The 24,490-nt window shown below is 40.3% G+C and overlaps 1 protein-coding gene and 1 non-coding gene across 5 annotated transcripts; one reads left to right on the top strand and one right to left on the bottom strand.

The window, feature by feature from the left end:
• Nucleotides 1–814: 814 nt before the first annotated feature.
• On the top strand, nucleotides 815–21,935 carry LOC134537336 (uncharacterized). Of its 4 annotated transcripts, none has more exons than XM_063377661.1 (7): nucleotides 815–1,343; nucleotides 9,781–9,852; nucleotides 11,283–11,547; nucleotides 13,994–14,290; nucleotides 18,930–19,214; nucleotides 20,673–20,948; nucleotides 21,744–21,935. In XM_063377661.1, the coding sequence occupies exons 4-7, from the start codon at nucleotides 14,287–14,289 to the stop codon at nucleotides 21,818–21,820; spliced, it is 642 nt and encodes a 213-aa protein (XP_063233731.1). In that variant the 5' UTR covers nucleotides 815–1,343; nucleotides 9,781–9,852; nucleotides 11,283–11,547; nucleotides 13,994–14,286; the 3' UTR covers nucleotides 21,821–21,935. The 4 variants fall into 4 exon arrangements, with proteins under 4 accessions (XP_063233731.1, XP_063233730.1, XP_063233732.1 ...); XM_063377660.1 differs by having other exon boundaries at nucleotides 817–1,222; XM_063377662.1 differs by lacking the exon at nucleotides 815–1,343 and adding an exon at nucleotides 9,024–9,093.
• Trnaw-cca (transfer RNA tryptophan (anticodon CCA)) lies at nucleotides 2,516–2,587 on the bottom strand. The gene has a single exon. It is a non-coding gene; the product is annotated as a tRNA-Trp (tRNA).
• Nucleotides 21,936–24,490: the final 2,555 nt, after the last annotated feature.

Here is a 24,490-nt window from a genome sequence, read left to right as displayed (position 1 = left end):
AATATTTCACTCAAATCTTTGACAGACTTCGAAAAAATATATATATTTTTTAAGGTAAAATAATAATCAGGAGAGATACTATAATAATAGTGAATATAATCACTTTATTACTTATGTTTGTGTACATGTGCGAAATATTCTTAATACTGCTGTGGCATTTAAGTGTAATATTCAGGTTTCTCCTGAGGTTTAAATTAATGATTTTGTGTGGATATAGCACCAGCAGATTTGTTAACTATGTTTTTACAAATTTGTTCTCTGAAAAAATTTTTTATAAAAAATAAATTATATATTGCAACCAACTATAATTAGAATATTTAGGAAAGAAAAATGCCTAAAAACCACCTTTTTGCACATTCAGACCCCAAAATTTCCCGGGGGAGGATCCCCGAAAAACCCGCTTTTTTTTTCTCTCCAGGAGATGGATATTCTTCAACTAAATCAATTGAAGTCCCCCGCAAAAAATATATCCTTGCGACGCCCATGATGCTGTAATAAGTTAACATACAGAATTTTTTAAAATTATATTTTTTGACCTTTGTATTACTTCTTATAACCAAATCCACCACTATTTTGAAAAATATCATCCATGCGAAGGCGTGAACCCGTTAGTGTAATTATGTACCTAATATGTCTAACGGCCACGAACGTTTAATTTCTGCCACTGACGCCACCCGTCGCACAGGCCGTCATGCATCAACACCTGCCCAAGCGTGCGCGACGAACGCGCCCGCGCGCGCAGCGGAGTGCCGATGCGAGCAGTGCGCGAACGCTACGAAAATAGCGCCGCTACCGGCCACGTCGGCCATATCACTCCGCCGGGTGTGGCAAGGTGCTTCCGCCAAACTGCGTAAAAGGGCTCGTGGATTTGTTTCCAGGGACAGACTTAAATCGCTTTTGCCATAAACATAGATTGTTCAACGTACGCTTCTGTTTTCCCGCGCTCTGCGTTTCTTTGGCGGGAGTTAGCGTCCCCCTCCAGACCGGCGCTGGGAAGGCAGTGAGTCGCCGCCGGGAGCTGACACGGGCCGACAGCATCCACGCATCCCTGGAGCAGCTCTTTCGCGCGCAAACGAGCTTGTACGGGTCCGTCATGTCGACATAGTATTTATCGTCACGCGCACGGGCAACACACCGACAACTGTCATAAGTATATTGTCGGAGTGTCGTGTATTCACAGAGACTTCGTGCCACGCGGGAACGGCCGCCGCGTCACTCGTCGGTAAGGGACCTCCACGAGCAACGGAATCGGTGCCGCCACTGGAAGGGGCCGCGTAGTGCCGGGATTGATATCCGAAAACGGAAACGGCCAGGAGTGCGGCAGCACCGAGTACCTCGTGCCAGTGAGAATAAACCTCTGTAACTTGCCAGTGTATTCAACTTGTAATAATACTGCGTCCAGGGTAGCCCTAACAATGCAGGGAGTCCTTCAGGAGGCGTGTCGAACGGAACCTGAGACCAACGTATTTTCTTACAGACTTAATTACTACAGGGAGGCAGACGGAGCGGTGTCACCACTTAGTGACGAATTTAGGGTTTTATGGGCACAAATATGTAGAGACCGGAAAAATTCGCGGATTCATTTCGCGATACGCTAAAATTCAAACACATATACCTTTAAGCTGATTTTGTTATTGGTTCACTGTTCATCTGGACGACTCTGGGCCAATGGGAAACACTCAATTAAAGAAGTATCGTATCACAGGCAAACCAGTTGAGACGAATCACAAGTCAGCAGTCAATGAACAAGCGTTATTTTCTCGAGTATACTGAGGATTGTGTAGTCTATCCTGAAAGTCATCGAAACCGCGAATTTTTCCAGTCCCTACAAATATGTTTTAATTGCATATTCGTCAAATTAAGATGTTGTGGGTCTTCGACTCTTCGTTAGATGTAGGCACTAAATGGATGATACGTAACCCTGATAATGATTTTAAAAAATAGCATAAACATTTAGTAAGGAATTAATTACACAGATTTAAATTCTGTAACTAAACATACTGAGAGGTGTTGTTTTTTTTTTTTTTTTTTTTTTTTTTAGTAATCAATTGGAAAAAACTGGGAATTATGAAAGCTTTTAATCCTGGAGCTGTATTCGAGTTTAAATTTGAACATACATACGTAAGTAAAACTCTTTTGAGATCTCTTTGCAATTTATTTCATGAAACAAGTGGATGAATTTCTAGCCGAAATTTAATTGCCATGAACCTATTGATATCCTGTTGAAAACCGTTTCATTATTCGAACTGTTTCACTAGAGGAATTTTATATGATGTATCTATATGACGGTAAAATACTTTTATAAATATTTTTAAATATTAACATAGCTTTGATTTCAGTGACATGATGTACCTACCAATAGCCCTTCACGCATTATTTAACATGTGCCGTTTAGTAAAACTGGTAATGAAAATTTATATATGGGTTACATACCACTTACCGGAAGAGTAAAAAGGTAATTCCGAATGTATTTTGTATATTTTATTTGAAATTTAATCTTACAAAAAAGTTATATTGACCCCGACGTGATTTGAACACGCAACCTTCTGATCTGGAGTCAGACGCGCTACCGTTGCGCCACGGAGTCCAATAAGAATTTAAGAGTAAAATAGAAATATCTACTGTGAAATGTTTTTATTATAATTTTTTGTATATTCAAAATACGTTTTAATTTTACTTTCTGGATATTTCACGGAATAGTTAAGAGGTAAATTTTTGACCTCCCTCATTTTCGATCTTCCTTGCTGGTATCATTTTAAATATTTAATTTGTATAATACCATTGAATATACATATTCAATGATAATACTAACAGACAAAACTTTATTCCCGCTTACACTAGGTTTAACATTATTTGTCTTTTAAAAGTCAAGTTTCGGTAAATATGTAGTGTACGGATTAGCGCCAAAAAAATTTTTAAAAATCTGAAATAACTTTTATTATATGCTCTTTTAGGTCCTCTTTTCAAAACAGCCTGCGGAGATAAGAAATTCCAATTACTTTTGGAGATATAGCCGTTTTTATTTTGCAATACAAGACCTATGTAATTATTCCAAAGTCGCCATTTTATATTTTGCCGTGTGTGTGTGAATGCCTAAATAACAGAAATTTTCCATTAGGTAAGGTTAGTTGGGTACATTATAAATACTTCAAAATAAACGTAAATTAAAAATAATAATTAATTTTACTTGTATAGTTTTAAGTATTATAATGTAACTGACCTCACCTAACAAAACGGGACAAAGGTAGATTAGGTCAGGTCAGCTACATTATAAATAGGTACTTTGAAACTGAACGGACATTAAAAATAATAAAATTAATTTTAATGGTTCGGTTTTAAAGTATTTATAATGTAGCTGACCTAACCTAACAAACCGGAACAAAGGAGTAACAGTAGGAACGAACGTAATTTTTTAAAGCATAAAAATTTGAAACGTTAAAAACTCAACTAAGTTGGAGGTGGCCTATTTGTTCATTTGAATATTGGCCTATCACGAACTATCACGTGACAACATTATCCGATAAAAAAAAAAAAATTGATACTCGTAAACAAAAAACAATTATGGAAGCCGTGTGAATGTGCAGGTATAGTGATTAAAATTTAAAAATTCGATATCTCCCAAAGTAATTGGAATTTCTTATCTCCGCAGGCGGTTATGAAAAGAGGACGTAAAAGAGCATACAATGAAAGTTATTTCAGATTTTTATAAAAAAAATTTTACGATAATTAAAATTTAAAAATTCGATATCTCCAAAAGTAATTGGAATTACTTATCTCCGCAGGCGGTTATGAAAAGAGGACGTAAAAGAGCATATAATAAAAGTTATTTCAGATTTGTACGATTTTTTTGGCGCTAATCCGTACACTACATATTTACCCAAGTTATTATTTTTAAGCTGCTGCAAACATAAAAAACGTATTATTGGCTGCAAGTGCGTGACGTATCAACTGCATGCATTACCTAATGTTTTCAGAAAACTCACGTGCATTATGTGCCACTGAGGCTTATTGGTCAGTCATGGCAGCGACCGACGCCATGACGAAACACACCTTCTACTTCCTAGCCAAAGGCTAGCTAATGTGGCCCAGGTAAAACCCTGGGCCGAGTCATGCGGGAGTCAATTAATCATGCATTAAGCAAACAGGTAACTACTGGACAAGAGGGATATGTCCAGGTGAGAAGAGTTGGGCGGGGCAGAAAATTCTACCATGCAGGGGGTGGGCGTTTGGGCCTTGCAGCCCACGTTAATTGGTTGGGCACACCTGGGTTGCTGTTACCAGGAGCGGGCGACTTCACTCGTCAACCCAGGCCGGCTGCCCAGGCAGCCACATGTAAAAAAATTAATGTGCAGCTGGAAATATTCCCTTCCCCTGGGCCACAGCATCTGGAACCACCCCCTCGGCATGGGGAACCACCACAGTCCCCGCGGGGGTGGGGAGAGGAAGTCCATTGGAGGCAGCCGGTGCAGCTGACTCGTGCAGGGCTTGGACTCTTCCTGGCAACAAGACGGACACTGGGTCCGTCACAAAGCTGCTGTTTGAACTGAAAGTTTCAGCCATCAGCTCCTCAATTTACTTCGTCATCAATGGCGGCAGATTTTTCGGGCGAAAAATTTGGGGACCGATTTTTTTTTTTTTTTTTTTTTTTGCTACCTCATAGAAATCAAAAATATTTCTGCATGGCGGTTTTCTGATGTTTTACAGATAGAAGTCTACAACAAATTTTTCCCGATGACTTTCCCCTCTCTCTTGTCATTGTACGTTCCGTGAATCCGTGTAGCAAACTTCCATATTCTGGAGTAAAACAGCTAGTTCCCCCCCCCCCCCCCCAAACAAACCAGTTATCGGCCTCTGCGCCCTCTGCCCACACTTTCAATGAGTGAAAAGAGTGAAATTATATAAAATGTATTTCTCTCTTCCCACTATCAACCCATACGTGCCAGTCCTCCTGCCGGTTGGAGTCTGCGAACTGGATGGTTTTAACGATTATTTTTAACTGTTTGTAAGTGCAATAAAGATTTATTCACTTTTATCAAATGTACATTATTGTGTAAGTAGCTTGCAATACCCCGCCTTATTAATCGTACATGATTGAGCTTTGATTAGCTCAAAAATATACCCAAAAATTATTTTACGTGCAATTTCAACGAAATTGTTGGATTGTAAAAATAATCTAGGACATAAAAATTGTAGAGGCAAGGGCGGCAAAAAGCTTTACAGCCTGTACCTTGAAAATCCGCCACTGTTCGTCATGGCGGAAGGAAGGCGGGTGTAGTCCGCTGCTATAGCCTATAGGGCTCGACCTGTCTAGCGACTTCAACGTGCGAGCCAATCAACTGGCTTACAGTTCTTCTTCTTTTTTTTTTTTTGTAGTGGCTCTTAAACATGATCCTATCATTTTACTTTTCAAAAGTTCAATGAACATTGTAAGATTTAAAATAAATACAGTAGATGCGTGTGCGTACGAAGCGTAATTAAAAAAAAACTAACTTTAATTTTTCATTGAAATAATAACTACAAAATAAATAATAAAAGGACTGGAGTGATATAATAAACATGTTTGGTAAAGTATAAATTCATTAAAATTAAAAAATTAAATAAATACATACTCTATACTCAATATTATATAAACACATATAAAAAAATATGTAATTTAATTAAATAATCAAGATAAATTAAAATTATGAATAAAAATCAATAAAATTATATGCTATTTATGATTATAATTTATAATTTATAAATTATTTATTGAATAATAATGTATTAATTTATAATTTATAATGCAAATAAATTTTAGATACGAGAACATAACCTCACTTGTTTATAAATTCTATTTATGTCACTAATATTCACAATAAAATTAGTTTTTTTTTAAATTATATGGACCAGTTTTTAATATCAAACACTAAAGTATAAGATTTAAAAGCATATATGTAATTTTTATTTTTATGTATCTTTTTTTTTTTTTCATCCTGAGAAAATTTCTTTGCATGGTCGCGTCACCGCCTCGGTCCAACGCCGGAGTTAATCAGACAGACGTCATCAGGTACCGTCGCAAACATCTCAAAGTTCATTGGGACACGCGCGTATCAACCTCCGGAGATCTCCAGCTAATCTTAGTTACCGCTCTAATCCTGATCGGTCGTGTCTCATCAGAATTCGTCGCATTCCCCAAGAATACTCATCACGAAGGAAAACCCACACCTCCGGTTAGCCATTGTCTCTCGCAAGATGGCGCAATCCCTTGTAAATTTTGAAACATGCGTTCATGACCTCCCATACGCCATTACTAGAGACAGGAAAAATTCGCGTATTCATTTCGTGATAGTCTAGAATCCAAAAACGTTTGCCTTTTTACAGCATCAGTGATTGGGCCACAGTTTATCTGAATTATACTCGGCCAATGAAAAACCTTTAACAAAAGAAGTATCGAATCACTAACGTCCCAGTTAACAGGTGTCACGAGTCAGTAGCCAATGAGCAGATGTATATTTCCCGCGTGCATAGAGGATCATGAATTATATCCTATAGGTAGGGGTATGCAAAATTCGCATTTGCGATAAAACGATTTTTACGCGAATTTTGAAATTTTACAGCGAATAATCACGAATTTGCAATAAAATCATTTTTACCCGAATTTTAACAGTTTAAAACGAATAAACCCGATATCCACATTATAGGATACTATTTTTACGCGAATCTTAACGTTTGAAAACAAATAAACCCGATATCCATAAATATTTTATTAAACTATGCTAAAAATACGTACTTCTGGCGAAGTCCGTAACGTAGGCCTAACCTGGTGCAGAATTAGTAAATCAACACGGCCGCCATAATTCAACTAGTGTACGATGCGCTGCTTCCTCTCACACGCGAACATGTGACGATGTTTTTAGTATTTATGGTAAGAAAAACGGTGTAAAAATGTATAGAGGCGAAATTGAATGTTTTGAATAACTTGGAACGATGTAAGCAAATACGTGAGTATAGTTTGATACACTTGTACACAAAACATCAAACAAATACGCAGTAGCTACACAACACGTCGTTACTCGCTGAGCTCACACAATGATGCAATCAGCAGCAGCAGTGCAGCTGGCAGCCGGTAGGTTGCGCACGCAGCCACGCTCACGCACACTCACACGAAGTCACAACAAAACAAAGCTGTTTACCGTGCCCGCGTGTGGTTGAATACGACAATCTTGTAAACGGTATGAATTGAACTTGCGTGGCGTGGTAGTTGTGCTCGAATACTTACGTGGCGTAGGCCTACATACTTATCCGAAGTAATAAATATTTTAAAAAAAAAATGCGTTAATTTACCGTAATTACTTTTGTTGACAAAAATGCCGAAACCTGCTACAGTAAGTATTTAAATAAGAATTGAGAAATTATTTCATACTTCTCCAAATACTGGACATTCAATTTCAATTATACTTTTTTAATATAATCTTTTTTAATATTAAGTCGTTAGTATTTGGTGTGTATTAAGTGTTAAAACAATTTTCATGACACTTGAGATATGAAATCGGTATTACTGTTATCCATTTTGGTAGTCAAAATAACCTCCCTTTCAGAGAAAAATAACACCGATTTTCCAGAAAAATAACCTCGAATTCTGTGAACAAATAAACACGAAAAGTGCATACCCCTACCTATAGGTCATTGAAATCGCGAATTTTTCCGGTCTCTAACCATTACTCATTAAACTGTATGTCATGACAAACCTCGGTCTGTTTGTGCCTTAAGAAGGGAATATATTTTTTCCCCGAAACGCCGTAACTGTTCTCTTAGGAATCATATACTGTGTTAGTCTGCGCTATCATCGTTGTGGTTTTCAAAATATATCTGTTTTGTCGCTCAACTGTTACTTACGGTGTTTGTCTGTGCTGTCATCACTGTTTCTTCACATCGCTGTGACTCTGTATAGTCGTTGTGTTTCCAAATTTAATCTGTTAAGTTTCATCGTTGGGTTATTCTGTTGTAAATGGAACAGAAATATTCATGTACACTTACATATTTGTTAATTTGTACCTACATTTACATGAAAATAACTGTATCACTACAAAATAGTGTTACCGTTTATGCTTCGTGTTGCCCCAGTACCTTAAATATTTAGTTACTTGAAAACAGTTGTTCTAGTAGATTTCCAGTATTAGCTACGCATGTTAAGCACGGCAAGCCAAAAGTAATATAAAAAAGTTAACTTTTCTGTGACTTTAAAACCAAATAAATAAAATGTTTATACAATAACTTCATGCTTGTAAACACACACATATTTTAACTAAACACACTCTTTTAATATCTAACATTTATTTCAAAATAACGTTACCATCGGCGGTGCAAGCTCTTACATATGTTTTTACTAGTCTATATTTATATATAATTATTGTACAGCGGGACTGTAAGTTTGATTGCAGGAAATCAACTAAAAATGGCCAGACTAGTTATACAAATTGTATTTCACTGTTATGAAATTAAATAATTCATGCTGAACGAACAACATAAGAACAGATGCATTTATTCGTTAGTTGTACGTGTTAAGAACACACGAAACTACAGTAAACTCATGGAATAACATCATGTCAGAGTTAAGAAAACTGCAAGTATTCGCTCTACCGCTCTGGTTCTGGGGTAGAGCGCCTGCCTTGTGACTTGTAGGACCCGGGTTCGCGCCCCGGCTCCTCCAAGGCGGATTGCCCAGACGAAATGGCGGCATTTTCTCTGGTATGAATACAATCCCTTGCAACAAGTCAGGCTACCAAAGAAACGGTGGGTGGAACAGAAAAAACTTCCAGGGTGGTTTCCAAATGGGGAGCCCGTTTCTTTTCTTGGGGCTCCCCATGCGGACGGAATGGAATTTTTGCACTATTGTCACGCGCACGTGTGATGAGTCATTTCTCACCTGTTTGGAAGCGACGAATTCGCTTGAGCGATTTTTCGTAAGAACCTCGTCGACTATCTTATCGCCGCTGGCTGATAACGCCTGTCGTCACGTGGTCGGGCAACGCCGGATAAATGCTGACTTGCGACGACTTGCGCGGACCTGCAGTTCTTGTTTTCCCGAGAGCGACTCTGGAAGCTCTGCGTCCGGTGAGTGTGTGTTCTTCACAGACTCAACTGTCTCCACGCAGTCCCCGCCAGGCGATCCGAGGGCCTAACACCAGGTCAGGCCTCGTCTGTCCCCTGGCGGATCCAAGGGGGGGGGGGAGCACCAGGGGCAAGTGCACCCCCCCCCCCCCTCAGAAAAACCAGTTGTCTGCTACATTAATATTGCCGACAAAAATGATTGTTTCTGACAACAATAAAATATTTTAATATAATTAATGAATTTCTTGTAGAATCATAAAATTTGGTGGTTGGATGTTATGAGTAGTGTGAGTAGATTAAATACAAATTTAGTAATTTTAATACATTTTTCTCTGGCTACTCTGAAATCCTAGAGTGAACCTCTGGATCCGCCACTGGTCTGTCCCCAGGGTCAGGAGCCACCTGCGGTTCAGGGGGCTTTATTTCTAAACGACATGTTGAGCAGAGATGCTCTGCTGGAAATAATTCATGCTTGGCCATTGACTGAAATTGGGACTAGCAGACAGGGGCGTAAATAGACTAGTTTCCGCCCGGGGCAAGAACTCATCATGGCGCCTTTTTTTTTAACTGATAATTTGTAGAAAAGTGTAATGTGTGAGTACATATTAACATGAAATAAAAAAAGTGTTATTTTTATGTTTAGTTTAATTCAACACGGGTCTAAAGTTTGTCGTTTTATCTTCTGTCCAGGTCGTCTTCTGCAGTGACTCAGAATGCTTCCGCTCTTCCTCCTCTTGACGGCGACGTCTGCGCTCAGCTGCGGTACGTAAACAACCCGTGCACTGGGGTGTTAAGGCCCCTGCCTACCCGGGCACACACACGCGGTGCGCATAGCTTCAGATAACACCACGCGACTGTGGGGTCTGCTTGCGAAAAGCATTTAAGAATTCGCTGAGGGCCGAAAAGTAGTTTGGTTTCAAGATTAATTTTATAAACTGTATTTTTAGAAGAGTTAAAATGTCTGAAATGCGTGATTTCAGATTAATTTTTAGGTATGAAACAAACGGTACAGATTCTTGAAAGCACTTAATAACCTCCATTACACCTTTGTCTTCATTTCTCCGCGTCTAATGTTATAGCCAACTTCCAATTTCATAGTTTTCCTAAGCACGACGAGAAAACTTTGCGCTAGTTCAGAACCTTGCGCTTAGAGACGATGCAGCACTAGAAGCACCAGTGAGCGTCGCACTTATCATCCCGCCTCACTGACACACACACCCCCCTGAAGAGGCGGGCCCCTTAACTACATATATTCAAACAGTGCAACACTTAAACGTAATTAAATGAGAATAATGAATAGACACGAATATACTAAATGCTTGAGGGTGTAATAAAAACTTTCACTAGGCGAGGATGTACGCAGAATTTCATTTCACGTGGTAAAAAAGGGAGTTGGGGGGGGGGGGGGTAGAAGGAGAGATATAACCAACTAGACCGCTGTCTGCTTTCAAATTATTTCCTTTTGTTGTTGGAAATAATATACATATTTTTGACGTGATAACGTCTTATAAATCGATGAACGCCGGCTGCACGCACGAAAAATTGTCACGTTCCGCCTGAGCCGAGCGTGCAAGAACCGGCCAACCACCGTGCGAGAAAATCTTCCATAATATCAAACAGGTTAAAGCGGGCTTTTTTAACTAATTGTTCGTGATTATATTTAAACAAATTATTTAAATTAAATGTGCAAAAACTGTAAATAATATTTGAAAATTAAAAAAAGTATGCAATTTTTCATCAATGTTTTCTTATGACGTTATCACGTAAAATTATCGTCCGTAAACCGACTTTACAGGCAACCACCGTGTATGATTTGTGGGTATGCGTCCCCCCACCCCCGGCCCCCGTGAGCTGCTGCGGAGGTTCCAGCGCCGCCGGCAGGGACCGGCAGCCTCGCAGTCGGGCGGATGTACGGAGCAGCTCGTGTAGTCGAGGGCTTGGCTTGGAAACCATGCACACTTTTTTTTTTTTTTTTGCGTGAATGCGTGTTATAAATCGAGATACTGGTTTTAGAAGCGGAGAGTAACGAAAATAGGCTAGATTTTTTAACATTATGAAACATAAACCTTTGGATTAATATATTTGAGATGAATATATATATAAGCGTGCGCGCGTACGTATGTGTGTGTAGGACAAGGGTTTTCGCGTGTGCCATTATAAGCCACATCCACCAGCTCCTCGCCTGCCCACAGAGCCGGGGCCCGTGCGGAACCTGACCGTGGCCCGGGCGAGGTCCTCGGAGGTCCTGCTGGCGTGGTCTCCCCCGGACTGCGCGCGGGGGGTACCGGGTCTGCTCGGCGGCCGGGGACTCCCGCCAGTGCAGCTCCGTGCTCACGCCCGACCTCACCGGGTACTCGCTGGCCGGCCTCCGGTACTGCACGGGGTACAACATCAGCGTGGAGACCCTGGGAGACGGCGACAGCGCGTCGTCGCCCGTCCACGTGGCCGCCAGCACCGGTTAGCTACCTGCCCCTCCGGGTTCCATCTCGTGCTCGGAGGAGGCTTGCTTCAAACAAACCAATGTTTATAGCTAGAGACCTGAAAAAATACGCGGATTCATTTCGTGTTATGCTAAAATTCAAATAATTATACCTTAGTGCTGCTTCTGCCATCGGTCCACTGTTAATCTTGGAGGACTGAGGGCCAATTAGAGACCCTCACTCATAGAAGTGCCGAATCACAGGCCACCCAGTCGAGACGACTCACGAGTCAGCAGCCAGTGTACAGGTGGCATTTGCCCGAGTGTGTAGAGGATATTGGAGTCCATCCTGAAGGTCAATTGAACCCGCGAATTTTTCCTGTCTCTATTTATATAGGGACTGGAAAAATTCGTGTTTTCGATGACCTTCAGGATAGATTACACAGTCGTCAGTATACTCGGGAGAAATAACGACTGTTCATTTGGCTGCTGACTTGTGAGTCGTCTCAACTGGTCTGCCTGTGATACGATACTTCTTTGGTTGAGTGTTTCCCATTGGCCCAGAGTCGTCCTGGTGAACAGTGAACCAATAACAAAAGCAGCTTAGAGGTATATGTATTTGAATTTTTGCGTATCGCGAAATGAATCCGCGAATTTTTCCGGTCTCTAAATATTTACTTGCTGTAACAAAACATTTAGTTGACCTAACCAAACTTTGAATGTATCCTTACATAGTATAAAACAAAGTCGCTTCCCGCTGTCTGTCTGTCTCTATATGTATGCTTAGATCTTTAAAACTACGCAACGGATTTTTTGATGCGGTTTTTTTTAATAGCTAGAATGATTCAAGAGGGAGGTTTATATGAATAATACATGCATAATATAGTGGAGAAACACTGATAAGTTTAGAGGTTTCTAATGTGATGTCGTAAATAAACACATTTTTTTTGCGCTTACATTGCATCTACGAGATAGATCAAAATAATACACTACAGTATTGTAAACCTTAAAAAGGTCTACAGAAAAAGTCCGCGATGGTATATGTCTATCTCTTAAGGATAACCCACAATAACCATTTTTTATCCTTTACTTTTTACGAGAAATAATGGCTTAATTACGAAGCGATTTTAAGCAATACAGCATTAATCCTTATCCAATTAAGTACCTTAAATACATTGTGCTTTTAATATAGATCAATATGGCCCTTTACAGCATGTAATTGAATATTTTCAAATATACATATTACAGATTCAAAACGTAGGGACATTGCGGTTGCGGCGGTACCGGCCTTGGGGCCGGCGGCGCGTGCCTATAAATAGCCTAGTATATTTAGTATCAGCATTGCACCCGTGCGAAGTCGGGGCGGGTCGCTAGTAAAAAATATATATATATATTGTTTACGTTTGTGTTGACGAAACTATTTTTATGGATCAACAAAAATCTTTCCTGCTACTAAATCTACTTAAGAAAATGCTTGACACTGACTCACAGACAACGCACAGCCTAAACCAGTGGGTATATAAGCATGCAATCTAGCATAGGAGTTCATTATACAACGTAGGTGAGCACTAAGAAAGGATTTTTAAAAATTAATCCCCTATTGGTGTAAAATAGGGTATTAAAACGTGGACTCCCCGGCAGAGCCTGCTTTAGTAAACACCCTTGGTACCACGAGAAGGTAGGCAGGTTGCCATTGGTGCACAGAGGCTATGTATTCGCGTCCTTGCAACCTTTTCCATGTTCATGTTGGATTGTGTCTTGGATACTAGAGCCAGCAACAGCTATGTCACCTTCTCCCGTAGGAGTCGAGACCGCTCCCATATCAGACAGGCTGCATAGGGATTTTTCTCCTTTTGGGTTGGTATAGCCCAGCCCTCTTGGCCATGTGGCCTTTCGGGCCTGGGGCCCCCACGCGCGTGGATTCGGGATACGCCGTACACGCGAAGCAGGAGAGGTGTTAGTGATCCAGCTATATGTATGTCCAGAGGCTGAGGCTACCCATCTCAGCATAGGCACCACCATCACCCCCTGCCTCACTCAGCTAACCAGACAAGTGCTGCGTCCTCAGCTCTCAGATGTTATCAGCGAAAGAGCTAGAGTGTTTTGATACTTAGGTTGAGATACTTCTGGTGTCTCATGTTATTATGTTTAATTATGTTTAATTTTAATGTTAACGTAATGTTTCTAGTTAATTCTTTCATATTTATTTTTATTTACGTCTTCAAAAGTCTCAGTTAAAATTAATCAAACACTTTGGTTTTCCGTGCGGCCATTTACCTCCGTTGAATGGACTTGTCCACGTATGAAAGAGGGAGGTGGAGGATGACGTCACGGGTGTGTGACGTATGCGGGGGAGAGACTGTTTGGACTCTGGGGGAGACAGTGGCTTGCGGGCGTTGACCGACGAACCTGAACTGGAGCGGACAGCCATGGGTACGGGGTGTCGGTGTCGGTGTGACAGCGCGAGTGCGCGCGTGTGCGCAGCGCCGAACCCGGTGAGCGGGCTGGGGACGCTGCGCAGGGACGACGCCACCCTCGTCGTGCTGTGGAACTACGTGTTCCCGGCGGGGAGCAGCTGCGCCGTGCAGTTCCTGGTGGCGCTGTGCGACGAGCAGGCGGCCAACTGCAGCGACACGCGGGTACCCGTGAGCGGGTCGCACTACTCGCTGTCCCTGCCGCACCGGCGCCAGTGTCGCCGATACCTGCTGCGGCTCGCAGTCCTGGACGAGCGACAGCAGCTGTCCGACAACACGACGCTCGTCGGGGATCCGGCCGTCATGGGTGAGTGGCCGGCGAGGGGGAGCTCACTTGTTGCCCCTTCAGGATTTGTCTGGCAACGGTTTGTTTGTACAGCGACTGGAAGGGCAGCACATCCAACTTCTGAAAACATGTTTATTTAAGTGTTTAAATAATCCTGAAAACTTGCCCCTTGGAAGGGCAGCCCATCAGGATTTGTCTGGCAACGGTTTGTTTGTACAGCGACTGGAAGGGCAGCACATCCAACTTCTGAAAACATGTTTATTTAAGTGTTTAAATAATCCTGAAAACTTGCCCCTTGGAAGGGCAGCCCATCAGGATTTGTCTGGCAACGGTTTGTTTGTACAGCGACTGGAAGGGCAGCACATCCAACTTCTGAAAACATGTTTATTTAAGTGTTTAAATAATCCTTAAAACTTGCCCCTTGGAAGGGCAGCCCATCAGGATTTGTCTGGCAACGGTTTGTTTGTACAGCGACTGGAAGGGCAGCACATCCAACTTCTGAAAACATGTTTATTTAAGTGTTTAAATAATCCTTAAAACTTGCCCCTTGGAAGGGCAGCCCATCAGGATTTGTCTGGCAACGGTTTGTTTGTACAGCGACTGGAAGGGCAGCACATCCAACTTCTGAAAACATGTTTATTTAAGTGTTTAAATAATCCTTAAAACTTGCCCCTTGGAAGAACAGCCCATCAGGATTTGTCTGGCAACGGTTTGTTTGTACAGCGACTGGAAGGGCAGCACATCCAACTTCTGAAAACATGTTTATTTAAGTGTTTAAATAATCCTTAAAACTTGCCCCTTGGAAGGGCAGCCCATCAGGATTTGTCTGGCAACGGTTTGTTTGTACAGCGACTGGAAGGGCAGCACATCCAACTTCTGAAAACATGTTTATTTAAGTGTTTAAATAATCCTTAAAACTTGCCCCTTGGAAGGGCAGCCCATCAGGATTTTTCTGGCAACGGTTTGTTTGTACAGCGACTGGAAGGGCAGCCCATCCAACTTCTGAAAACATGTTTATTTAAGTGTTTAAATAATCCTGAAAACTTGCCCCTTGGAAGGGCAGCCCATTAGCATTTTTCTGGCAATGGTTTGTTTGTACAGCGACTGGAAGGGCAGCCCATCCAACTTCTGAAAACATGTTTATTTAAGTGTTTAAATAATCCTTAAAACTTGCCCCTTGGAAGGGCAGCCCATCAGGATTTGTCTGGCAACGGTTTGTTTGTACAGCGACTGGAAGGGCAGCACATCCAACTTCTGAAAACATGTTTATTTAAGTGTTTAAATAATCCTTAAAACTTGCCCCTTGGAAGGGCAGCCCATCAGGATTTGTCTGGCAACGGTTTGTTTGTACAGCGACTGGAAGGGCAGCACATCCAACTTCTGAAAACATGTTTATTTAAGTGTTTAAATAATCCTGAAAACTTGCCCCTTGGAAGGGCAGCCCATCAGGATTTGTCTGGCAACGGTTTGTTTGTACAGCGACTGGAAGGGCAGCACATCCAACTTCTGAAAACATGTTTATTTAAGTGTTTAAATAATCCTTAAAACTTGCCCCTTGGAAGGGCAGCCCATCAGGATTTGTCTGGCAACGGTTTGTTTGTACAGCGACTGGAAGGGCAGCACATCCAACTTCTGAAAACATGTTTATTTAAGTGTTTAAATAATCCTTAAAACTTGCCCCTTGGAAGGGCAGCCCATCAGGATTTGTCTGGCAACGGTTTGTTTGTACAGCGACTGGAAGGGCAGCACATCCAACTTCTGAAAACATGTTTATTTAAGTGTTTAAATAATCCTTAAAACTTGCCCCTTGGAAGGGCAGCCCATCAGGATTTTTCTGGCAACGGTTTGTTTGTACAGCGACTGGAAGGGCAGCCCATCCAACTTCTGAAAACATGTTTATTTAAGTGTTTAAATAATCCTGAAAACTTGCCCCTTGGAAGGGCAGCCCATTAGCATTTTTCTGGCAATGGTTTGTTTGTACAGCGACTGGAAGGGCAGCCCATCCAACTTCTGAAAACATGTTTATTTAAGTGTTTAAATAATCCTGAAAACTTGCCCCTTGGAAGGGCAGCCCATCAGGATTTGTCTGGCAACGGTTTGTTTGTACAGCGACTGGAAGGGCAGCACATCCAACTTCTGAAAACATGTTTATTTAAGTGTTTAAATAATCCTTAAAACTTGCCCCTTGGAAGGGCAGCCCATCAGGATTTTTCTGGCAACGGTTTGTTTGTACAGCGACTGGAAGGGCAGCCCATCCAACTTCTGAAAACATGTTTATTTAAGTGTTTAAATAATCCTGAAAACTTGCCCCTTGGAAGGGCAGCCCATTAGCATTTTTCTGGCAATGGTTTGTTTGTACAGCGACTGGAAGGGCAGCCCATCCAACTTCTGAAAACATGTTTATTTAAGTGTTTAAATAATCCTGAAAACTTGCCCCTTGGAAGGGCAGCCCATCAGGATTTGTCTGGCAACGGTTTGTTTGTACAGCGACTGGAAGGGCAGCACATCCAACTTCTGAAAACATGTTTATTTAAGTGTTTAAATAATCCTTAAAACTTGCCCCTTGGAAGGGCAGCCCATCAGGATTTTTCTGGCAACGGTTTGTTTGTACAGCGACTGGAAGGGCAGCCCATCCAACTTCTGAAAACATGTTTATTTAAGTGTTTAAATAATCCTGAAAACTTGCCCCTTGGAAGGGCAGCCCATTAGCATTTTCCTGGCAATGGTTTGTTTGTACAGCGACTGGAAGGGCAGCCCATCCAATTCCTGAAAACATGTTTCTTTCAAGTGTTTAAATAATCCTGAAAACTTGCCCCTTGGAAGGGCAGCCCATCAGGATTTTTCTGACAGTAGTGTTTTTGAAAGGTTGTCTGAATTGTTGCCCCTTGGATGGGCAGCCCTTCAGGATTTTTCTGACAGTGGTTAGTTAAGGTTAGGTTAGGTTAGGTCACTTTACAAACTAACCACTGTCAGATAAATTCCTGAAGGGCTGTCCTTCCAAGGGGCAGCATTTCAGTCGCCCCGCCGGCGAAGCCTACACATGATAACGAAATTGTTTAGTTTTGCAATGAAATTCATTTTTTTATCATTATAAAGAGAAATTAAAAAAATCTGTAGGCCTTATAACTGATCAATTCTCTGATCTGCCTGACAGTGTCGTCCGACCATGCTGTATCTCGCCACACACACACACTGCACACCCAGATAACAGCACAGTAGGTTGCTACAGATATTTATCTTGACTTCACTCTAGAGTTCTAGGCAAAATAAATAGCAACAGAAATTATGATAATTTAAAAATAATTTTTTTTTGAGATTTCATAGACATTTAGGCCAAGCCTTTTATTTTCATACCAAGATGCTTTTCTTATACTTTTATAGACTTGGTTTTTCCGAACGTGCCCAAGACGAAATGTCAAAAACCTAAAATTAAAACATTTGTAAGGAAACGTCATCTTCGCATTAGCCGACTGCTGTTCATGAAGTTCATTAGCAGATGATGCTGTGCGACCTGCCTGACCTCGGAAGCCCCGGTTACACAGATCCGCTCCATGCCACTGCACCATCATCATTGATCACGTGACCAATCCAATGTCATATCTGCATCTGCTCCGTCAACTCTGGAAGATCAGCCAGATGCGACTGCGCGAATGTGGAAGGCTGGACTCACAATGATCGAAGTGTCCGTCCATCGTCCGTGTAGTCGTCAGCTCGTTGAGCGATTCAAACACTCCTTACATCCATCATATCTTATTCATTTCAATGCTGCCAACTGACGAAAAGGTTAAGTTTTGAAAATTTATCTTGAAAAGATTTTAGACAATCGGGTAAGTTATACCTACATTTATAAATATTCAAACTTAATTTAATTAGCTCTGGTAATTATTTATATAATTTCATATTTATCAAACATAATTATGCTTATTTGGCTAGAATTTATCGTTTCAAAAATTAAAAATTTGTTTAAAAGCAACATATTATTGAAGGATCTAAATAAATAAACAAACTTAAATAAACATGCTATGGAATAACTTAAATCTTTTAATATAATTAGACTTGACAGGCAATAAGTATCTTGCAAACATTTTGGAATTTGAAGGTTATGTTTTCATTCTTTCAAAGTTAAAGATGGCAAGCTTTTGATGGTTGGACGCCATCTGATTGGCTGCAGGTCATGCGTTTAATGGACGGATGTAGGTTGAACGGACGTGACAAATTTGTCCTTCGTTTATGGTTTTAAAGCCCGTCATCAAGCTAAGGTTTTATTTGAAAAAATATGGCTCTACCTAATTGATTGTCTTTTTTTGACTTGATAGTCGATGTAATAGTTCAAAACTAACAAAACTAAATTTCATTTATAATTTAAGATAAATATAGTATGTGCATATTCTAAGCGATAGAGTTGTTCAATTGCATTAAGTCAAGAAAAATAATAACACAGGAACTTAAGTAAAATTTTGAAGTTTTTAAAATGAGTAATTTTATGACTTTTTTTAAATTTTACGCGGTATATGTTTTTTCTCTCCTACTACACATTTCATGGAAGAAATAAAAATTTAACAGTCAGAAAAGAAAAAAAAATAATATTGGTCTACTATTTAAATGTTATTAAAAATTCTAACCTACAGTATCTATTATAGCTTGTATTAACATATTGCAGGTGCCCCGGAAAACCTGACGGTTGCCAACCTCACCTCCAGCTCCTTCGACCTGGAGTGGGCGATACCACAGTCACAAGTCGGCTGCGATTACGTGATATACGTGGACTCCCGGTACTGGTTTGGTATCGGCAGTTATGGCGCTACTACTGTCTACGACGGGGGCAGAACTAGACATAGTGTGACGAACGTCACTTCCTGCACGGCGTGCAATGTCAGCGTCAGCTTCAGGGCAGGAGTGAATAGCCAAATGGATGTGTCAACAATTGTGTACACTTTGCCAGAAGGTAAGTGTGAGAGTTTGTACGTAAGTTACTTCAAATGTGTACAGTTATGTGATACTAGTGCGGGCTTAGAGGAAGTATTTTTTTAAGTTGGGTCAGCAAACAATGCTCTACCTGTCTCCATTCGTCTATCCTTTCCATTTCAGGTTTACTACTTCTGTCCTTTTGGTGCTATTTTGTTCTCTTCACAATTGGTATCTACGGAAACAGTCTTTTACGTGAAGTTTGAATCACATAGAAAAAAATTTTTTTAGCAACTCTCTTACTTGTCCACTAGGGCAAAGAGCATAAATAGCCGAGTGCGACGAAAGAAAGGAAATTATGTCCAGCAGTGGTTTTGAGGTCTAAGTTGATGTGAGTTTATTGTGAAAGGGGTAGAAATATTAGTTCAAGGTCTGTAAGGCGAATAAGTTTAAATGATAATTGCCAGCTAAAGCTTGGGATCCGGTGTATTTTGAAACAGCTGGCCAGCCATTTTAGCACGGGCTTCATGCTCGCCATCCACCCTGGAGTCTTGCTTTCAACACTCAGCACAAGCACAAAGTTAAATGAATTCTCGAGTTTAATATCATGATGGAAGTGTGTACTTGCGGTATTCAGCCCGAGGTTAGTTTGATGAGAATCATTGCTAGAATCAGTAGGTTATCAATCAAGCCTCCAGTAGTGCTGGAATGAAACAAAGGGTTAGAACAGTTCTTATACCCATCACAGCACTGACAATAAGTTCTGAGCCAGGAGTCAAACCGAGCAAGGGGGTTATTTTCTCACTAAATCCTAGCCATCGTACCTGTTAATGACACCGATATTTAGGGACTAAAAAACTTCGTGGGGTCATTGACCTGTAGCCTATAGGATAGACTTCACAGTTCTCTGTCAGTTCCAGCTGACATTATACGAACATCGGCTGTTGGATTATGAGAGTCGCTACTAGACTGTCAGCGATTCGGTGCTTCTTTGGGACGAGTATTATTTTTATCAGAACATAATAAATAAGCTTGGCTTTGTGTCAGTTGCAGATGGAAATCAATGGCGCAAAATTTTCTAGTAGTGTCCTGCCGCAAAATGGATGATTGATTTATTCCTGTATTATCTATACTCTCTGTCAAAAGAAGAAGGGGCAGGAGAGCTGATGAAAAGTGTTTTGGGTTTATGGAAAAAAAAATCATATTTCTCTTACGATAAACAAGATGACCGCGCCCTAAATCCTCCAAAGACCTGGTGAGAATCGTCATTATGGAAATAGCTACTTCATCGGTGATTTTCATTTAGGCGCGTTTTTTCTGGCATTCCGGTGATGACTTTTCTTGAGGCATTTATTCTGGTTAAATTTAAGAGACATTGCAATACCATTTTTTTCTCTAACTTGCTGGCTTGCTAAACATGTCAGTTGTTAGCCATTGCAGGCATGTAAATCAAGACCAAGGTGTCACGTGAAGCAGTGCATGTATGTTCGTGTTGCAGGAAGCAAAGTGTTCGACAACACGACGGTCCGGGACGAGACCTCGTCGGCTGTGATAGTGGCGTGGAGCACGCTGCAGAACGACGAGTGCATCGGCGCCTATCATGTGTGCTGGGGGCGGAGCACCGCTGCAGAGGAGTGCCGGAACTCCACGGAGCGGAGCAGCTTCCTGATAACCGGGCTCAGATCCAGTACCCAGTACCAGGTGACCGTGTCCGCGCTGCTCCGAGACGGCGCTGTGTTCGACAACTTCACAGTCCTCGCCTCGACCAAGTCAGGTGAGGTTAGACACAGATAGAGAGAGACCTGAAAAATTCGCGGATTCATTTCGTGATAGTCTAGAATCCAAAAAAACGTTTGCCTTTTTACTGCATCAGTGATTGGGCCACAGTTTATCTGAATGATACTCGGCCAATGAAAAACCTTAAACAAAAGAAGTATCGAAGTCCCATCCCAGTTAACAGGTGTCACGAGTCAGTAGCCAATGGGCAGATGTAATTTTCCCGAGTGCATAGAGGATCATAGAGTATATCCTACAGGTCATTGAAATCGCGAATTTTTCCGGTCTCTAGACATAGAACATGAGCTGCGAGGGATGGAAACATAAACACTCCATCTTGAACTCAACATATTTGGTCATGAGAATTTTTATGTTTTAGTTCATGCCTTCATCTTTCATGGCACCAGTTGAATTACTTGCACTTTTGATTAGCTATTAATCATTCAGTCAGTTATCTTGATGTACTGGCAAATGGATTAGATGAACGAAGACCTCGTGGTCATGGTAGAACTTTACTGTCTAGTTCTCATTGTCCTGCATACACCCTGATTTCTCAATGCATACCATAACTCACCTTCACGCCTGGATAAAACTGTGCTGTATGTAACAGATATCGTGAGTTCATGACATCTTCACTATTCCATTACGACTGCAGAGCACATGCGCGTCAATAGTTCTATAAATGATGAAGCTGTAGTGATACCAGTTATATTATCGCCTTGTACACATAAGAACGTAGCTTTCCGTAGTCGGCGATGAAGCGCTGAAATTAATATAGTTTTTTTTGTTTCAGGAGCTGCTGCACTTCGTCATGGTTCCCTGGTCAGCATTGCGACAGTAACAATGTGCCTGTTGAGTCTTTCCATTTAATCCTTAATACATAACAGATGGTCGGGTGACATTTAATATACTACTATGCCGAGTTGTTTTTTGTGATTTGTGATAATTTTGTAAATAAACTCTTTGAATAAATTCATAATTTTTATTTCAAACAGTTTCATTGCAGATATTTATGTTTTTGCACATCGCAGGTTGCACCAAGCTTACTGTACCTAAATCCTCGCTCCTGATTTTCTCCCGGTGTATCAAGATACAGGCTTTCTCTAGTGATATAAGTGATATTAAAATTAACTAACTACATGACTGAATCTGAATCTAAATATTGTTATATGTTGTGGACAAAATTATTTAAAAATTTATTTCACAGTGCATTTAGATAACAATCTGATGTACCCATTCTACAAAATAGATACTATGTTATGGTCAGGGACTGGAAGTAACGCGCTACTAGTAACGGCGTTATTTGTAACAGTTACTTTTTATGTTAACGATCGTGGTAACGCAATATATTAAGTTTTCAGTAACTGTAACTGTAACTGAATTACATTTTTCTGCCTTAAAGTAACGATAATTGTCGTTACTTCTTGCGTTACATTTTTTAAATGTATTTCTTATTGAACGAACAACGATTTGTTGATTTTTTCAATCCCAGAACGAAAATCCCGAAAAGCATATTATTTGCAATGTTATTGCTTGTACTTGTAAAACTGCTGTTGGCTAGCCTGCGCTCGTATTTTTATTGTCATTTATTTAATATTTACGACATGCGGGTTTACTGCTGTGCTGTTTAATTAATTAACCTACCTGTGCACATGCGCGAAAGCAATGACATAATCTAATGAAGCGAGAAGCCCAGAAAGCAGTCCAGAATTTTCGTTGCCGTGGCCTTCATATTCTAATTTTTTCGAAGTTCGGTCGAGTAATAAAAATAACCTTATTGTGAAGTGCTTATTGTGTGGTGCTGCGAACAATTTTGTAGTGTGAACTAATTACTCAATGTAATTTAAGACCTATTTAAATTTTTTCAGTTGAAAGAAACATATATCTTTACTAATCACAATATGTTTTATTAGCTTTTAATTATAACAATTTTACGTATCACATTTTTAGTTTTTCACAAACTAACTGTTAAAGTAACTTACAGTTACTTTTCTCAGAACTGTAACTGTAACTGGTTTATTTTCAGTAGTGTAACTTGTAGTTGTAACAGGGTTACATTTCCAATGGAGTATTTGTAACTGTAACTGAGTTACTTTTTAAAAGTAACTTTCCGGTCCCTGGTTATGGTTTTGAAAACCTTCGTCCGAATATGTGGAAGGCTAATGCAGTCGCCTGAATACCGCTAGGTAGTGCAGGCTGCTCTGCAGGCGCTGGTGGCTGGAAGAGTGTCTTATCGCAGTCACAATCTGCAGGTGCCCTCTCTGTCACACCCGGGCCGTACCGAGCCGAGCTGGGCGACTACCATAGTGTTGTCAACTCCACGGGCTAGCCTCGGGTGACGTGTCACAGCCGAGAGGTGACGTCAGTGAGCCCTGACCTTGAAGGAACGTACAATCGATTTAGGTAGTGTATTTTTAAAATAAACACTTAGGTATACAAACATATTGTTCAATCCAAATTATATTCTAAATGTATGATGTCTCTTAGATGTACGTGATCTAAATAGCATTCGTAACAGTTTAATTACTAAATAAGAAATGGTGCATGGCTCGAACGTTGTATCTTGTCACCTTTAGTACGAATGCGTACTAATTTTTTTATGATAAAGTATCTTTAACATTAAAATACATTGTTGAAGGGAACACACAGTTAATAAATTATCATATATGGTGTTCAAAACCAACATAAAAAATAAGCATATCTTCGAATAAATAAAATCCATCAAAGAAATATGCTGTCGATCAACAACTTGTTTGGAATCCCAGTTTTGCTGTGGAATTTCCAAACATTTGTATATTTTTTATCACAGATGTTTTAGTGTTTATTTACCTTGCCTATTGCTACAAAGTAGTTATATTGCATTTTTTTTTTAAATTGCCAAACATATCTAAATGCAAATCTGAGTTACTTAAACTAGGCCATTATACATTCTCATAATATACATGTCAACTGACATTTTGATATCGAATCCCTAATATTGAGAATACAGTATATGGATGTCTTCAAACAGCGTTTTAATTTTTTTATACTGTATATTTTGCCAGATGCTTTTGTTCAGAAATCACTGACATTATCTCAATTGAAAATTTATTACAAATGGCGATCACCAACAGCAAGGCTCTTCCTCAATTAAATATTAATGTAACACGGAATTTGTAAAACTGTTTGTCCACTCCTGCACATAAAGGAATGGGAGATATTTATTTTCATTTAGGTATAAATTTTAAACAGCCACTATACTAACAGGCACAATGTAAATTACCAAATCAGGTCAACTGTTTAGTTAATTTTTTATAAACTTTTATGCACAAAAGAAAACACACAGTATAATATATCATTTTAAAGAACTATTTAGGCAAATACTATTAGAATAGGTCTACTTTAACTGTAAGTTTCTTTGTACCATTCTAAATTGTAGCCCGCCCTATGACGAACTCCGTCTGTCCTTTGCTCCGGCTAGTAATGGGTAAACACGAGATTGGTTGCGAGGTCAGATGCAATAAAAAAAAATTTGTATTTTAAATGGCCTTTCATGTAACT

The sequence above is a fragment of the Bacillus rossius genome, chromosome 12 (assembly GCF_032445375.1).
Source record: "Bacillus rossius redtenbacheri isolate Brsri chromosome 12, Brsri_v3, whole genome shotgun sequence".
Taxonomy (NCBI): domain Eukaryota; kingdom Metazoa; phylum Arthropoda; class Insecta; order Phasmatodea; family Bacillidae; genus Bacillus; species Bacillus rossius.
This window is presented reverse-complemented; position numbering and strand designations above follow the sequence as displayed.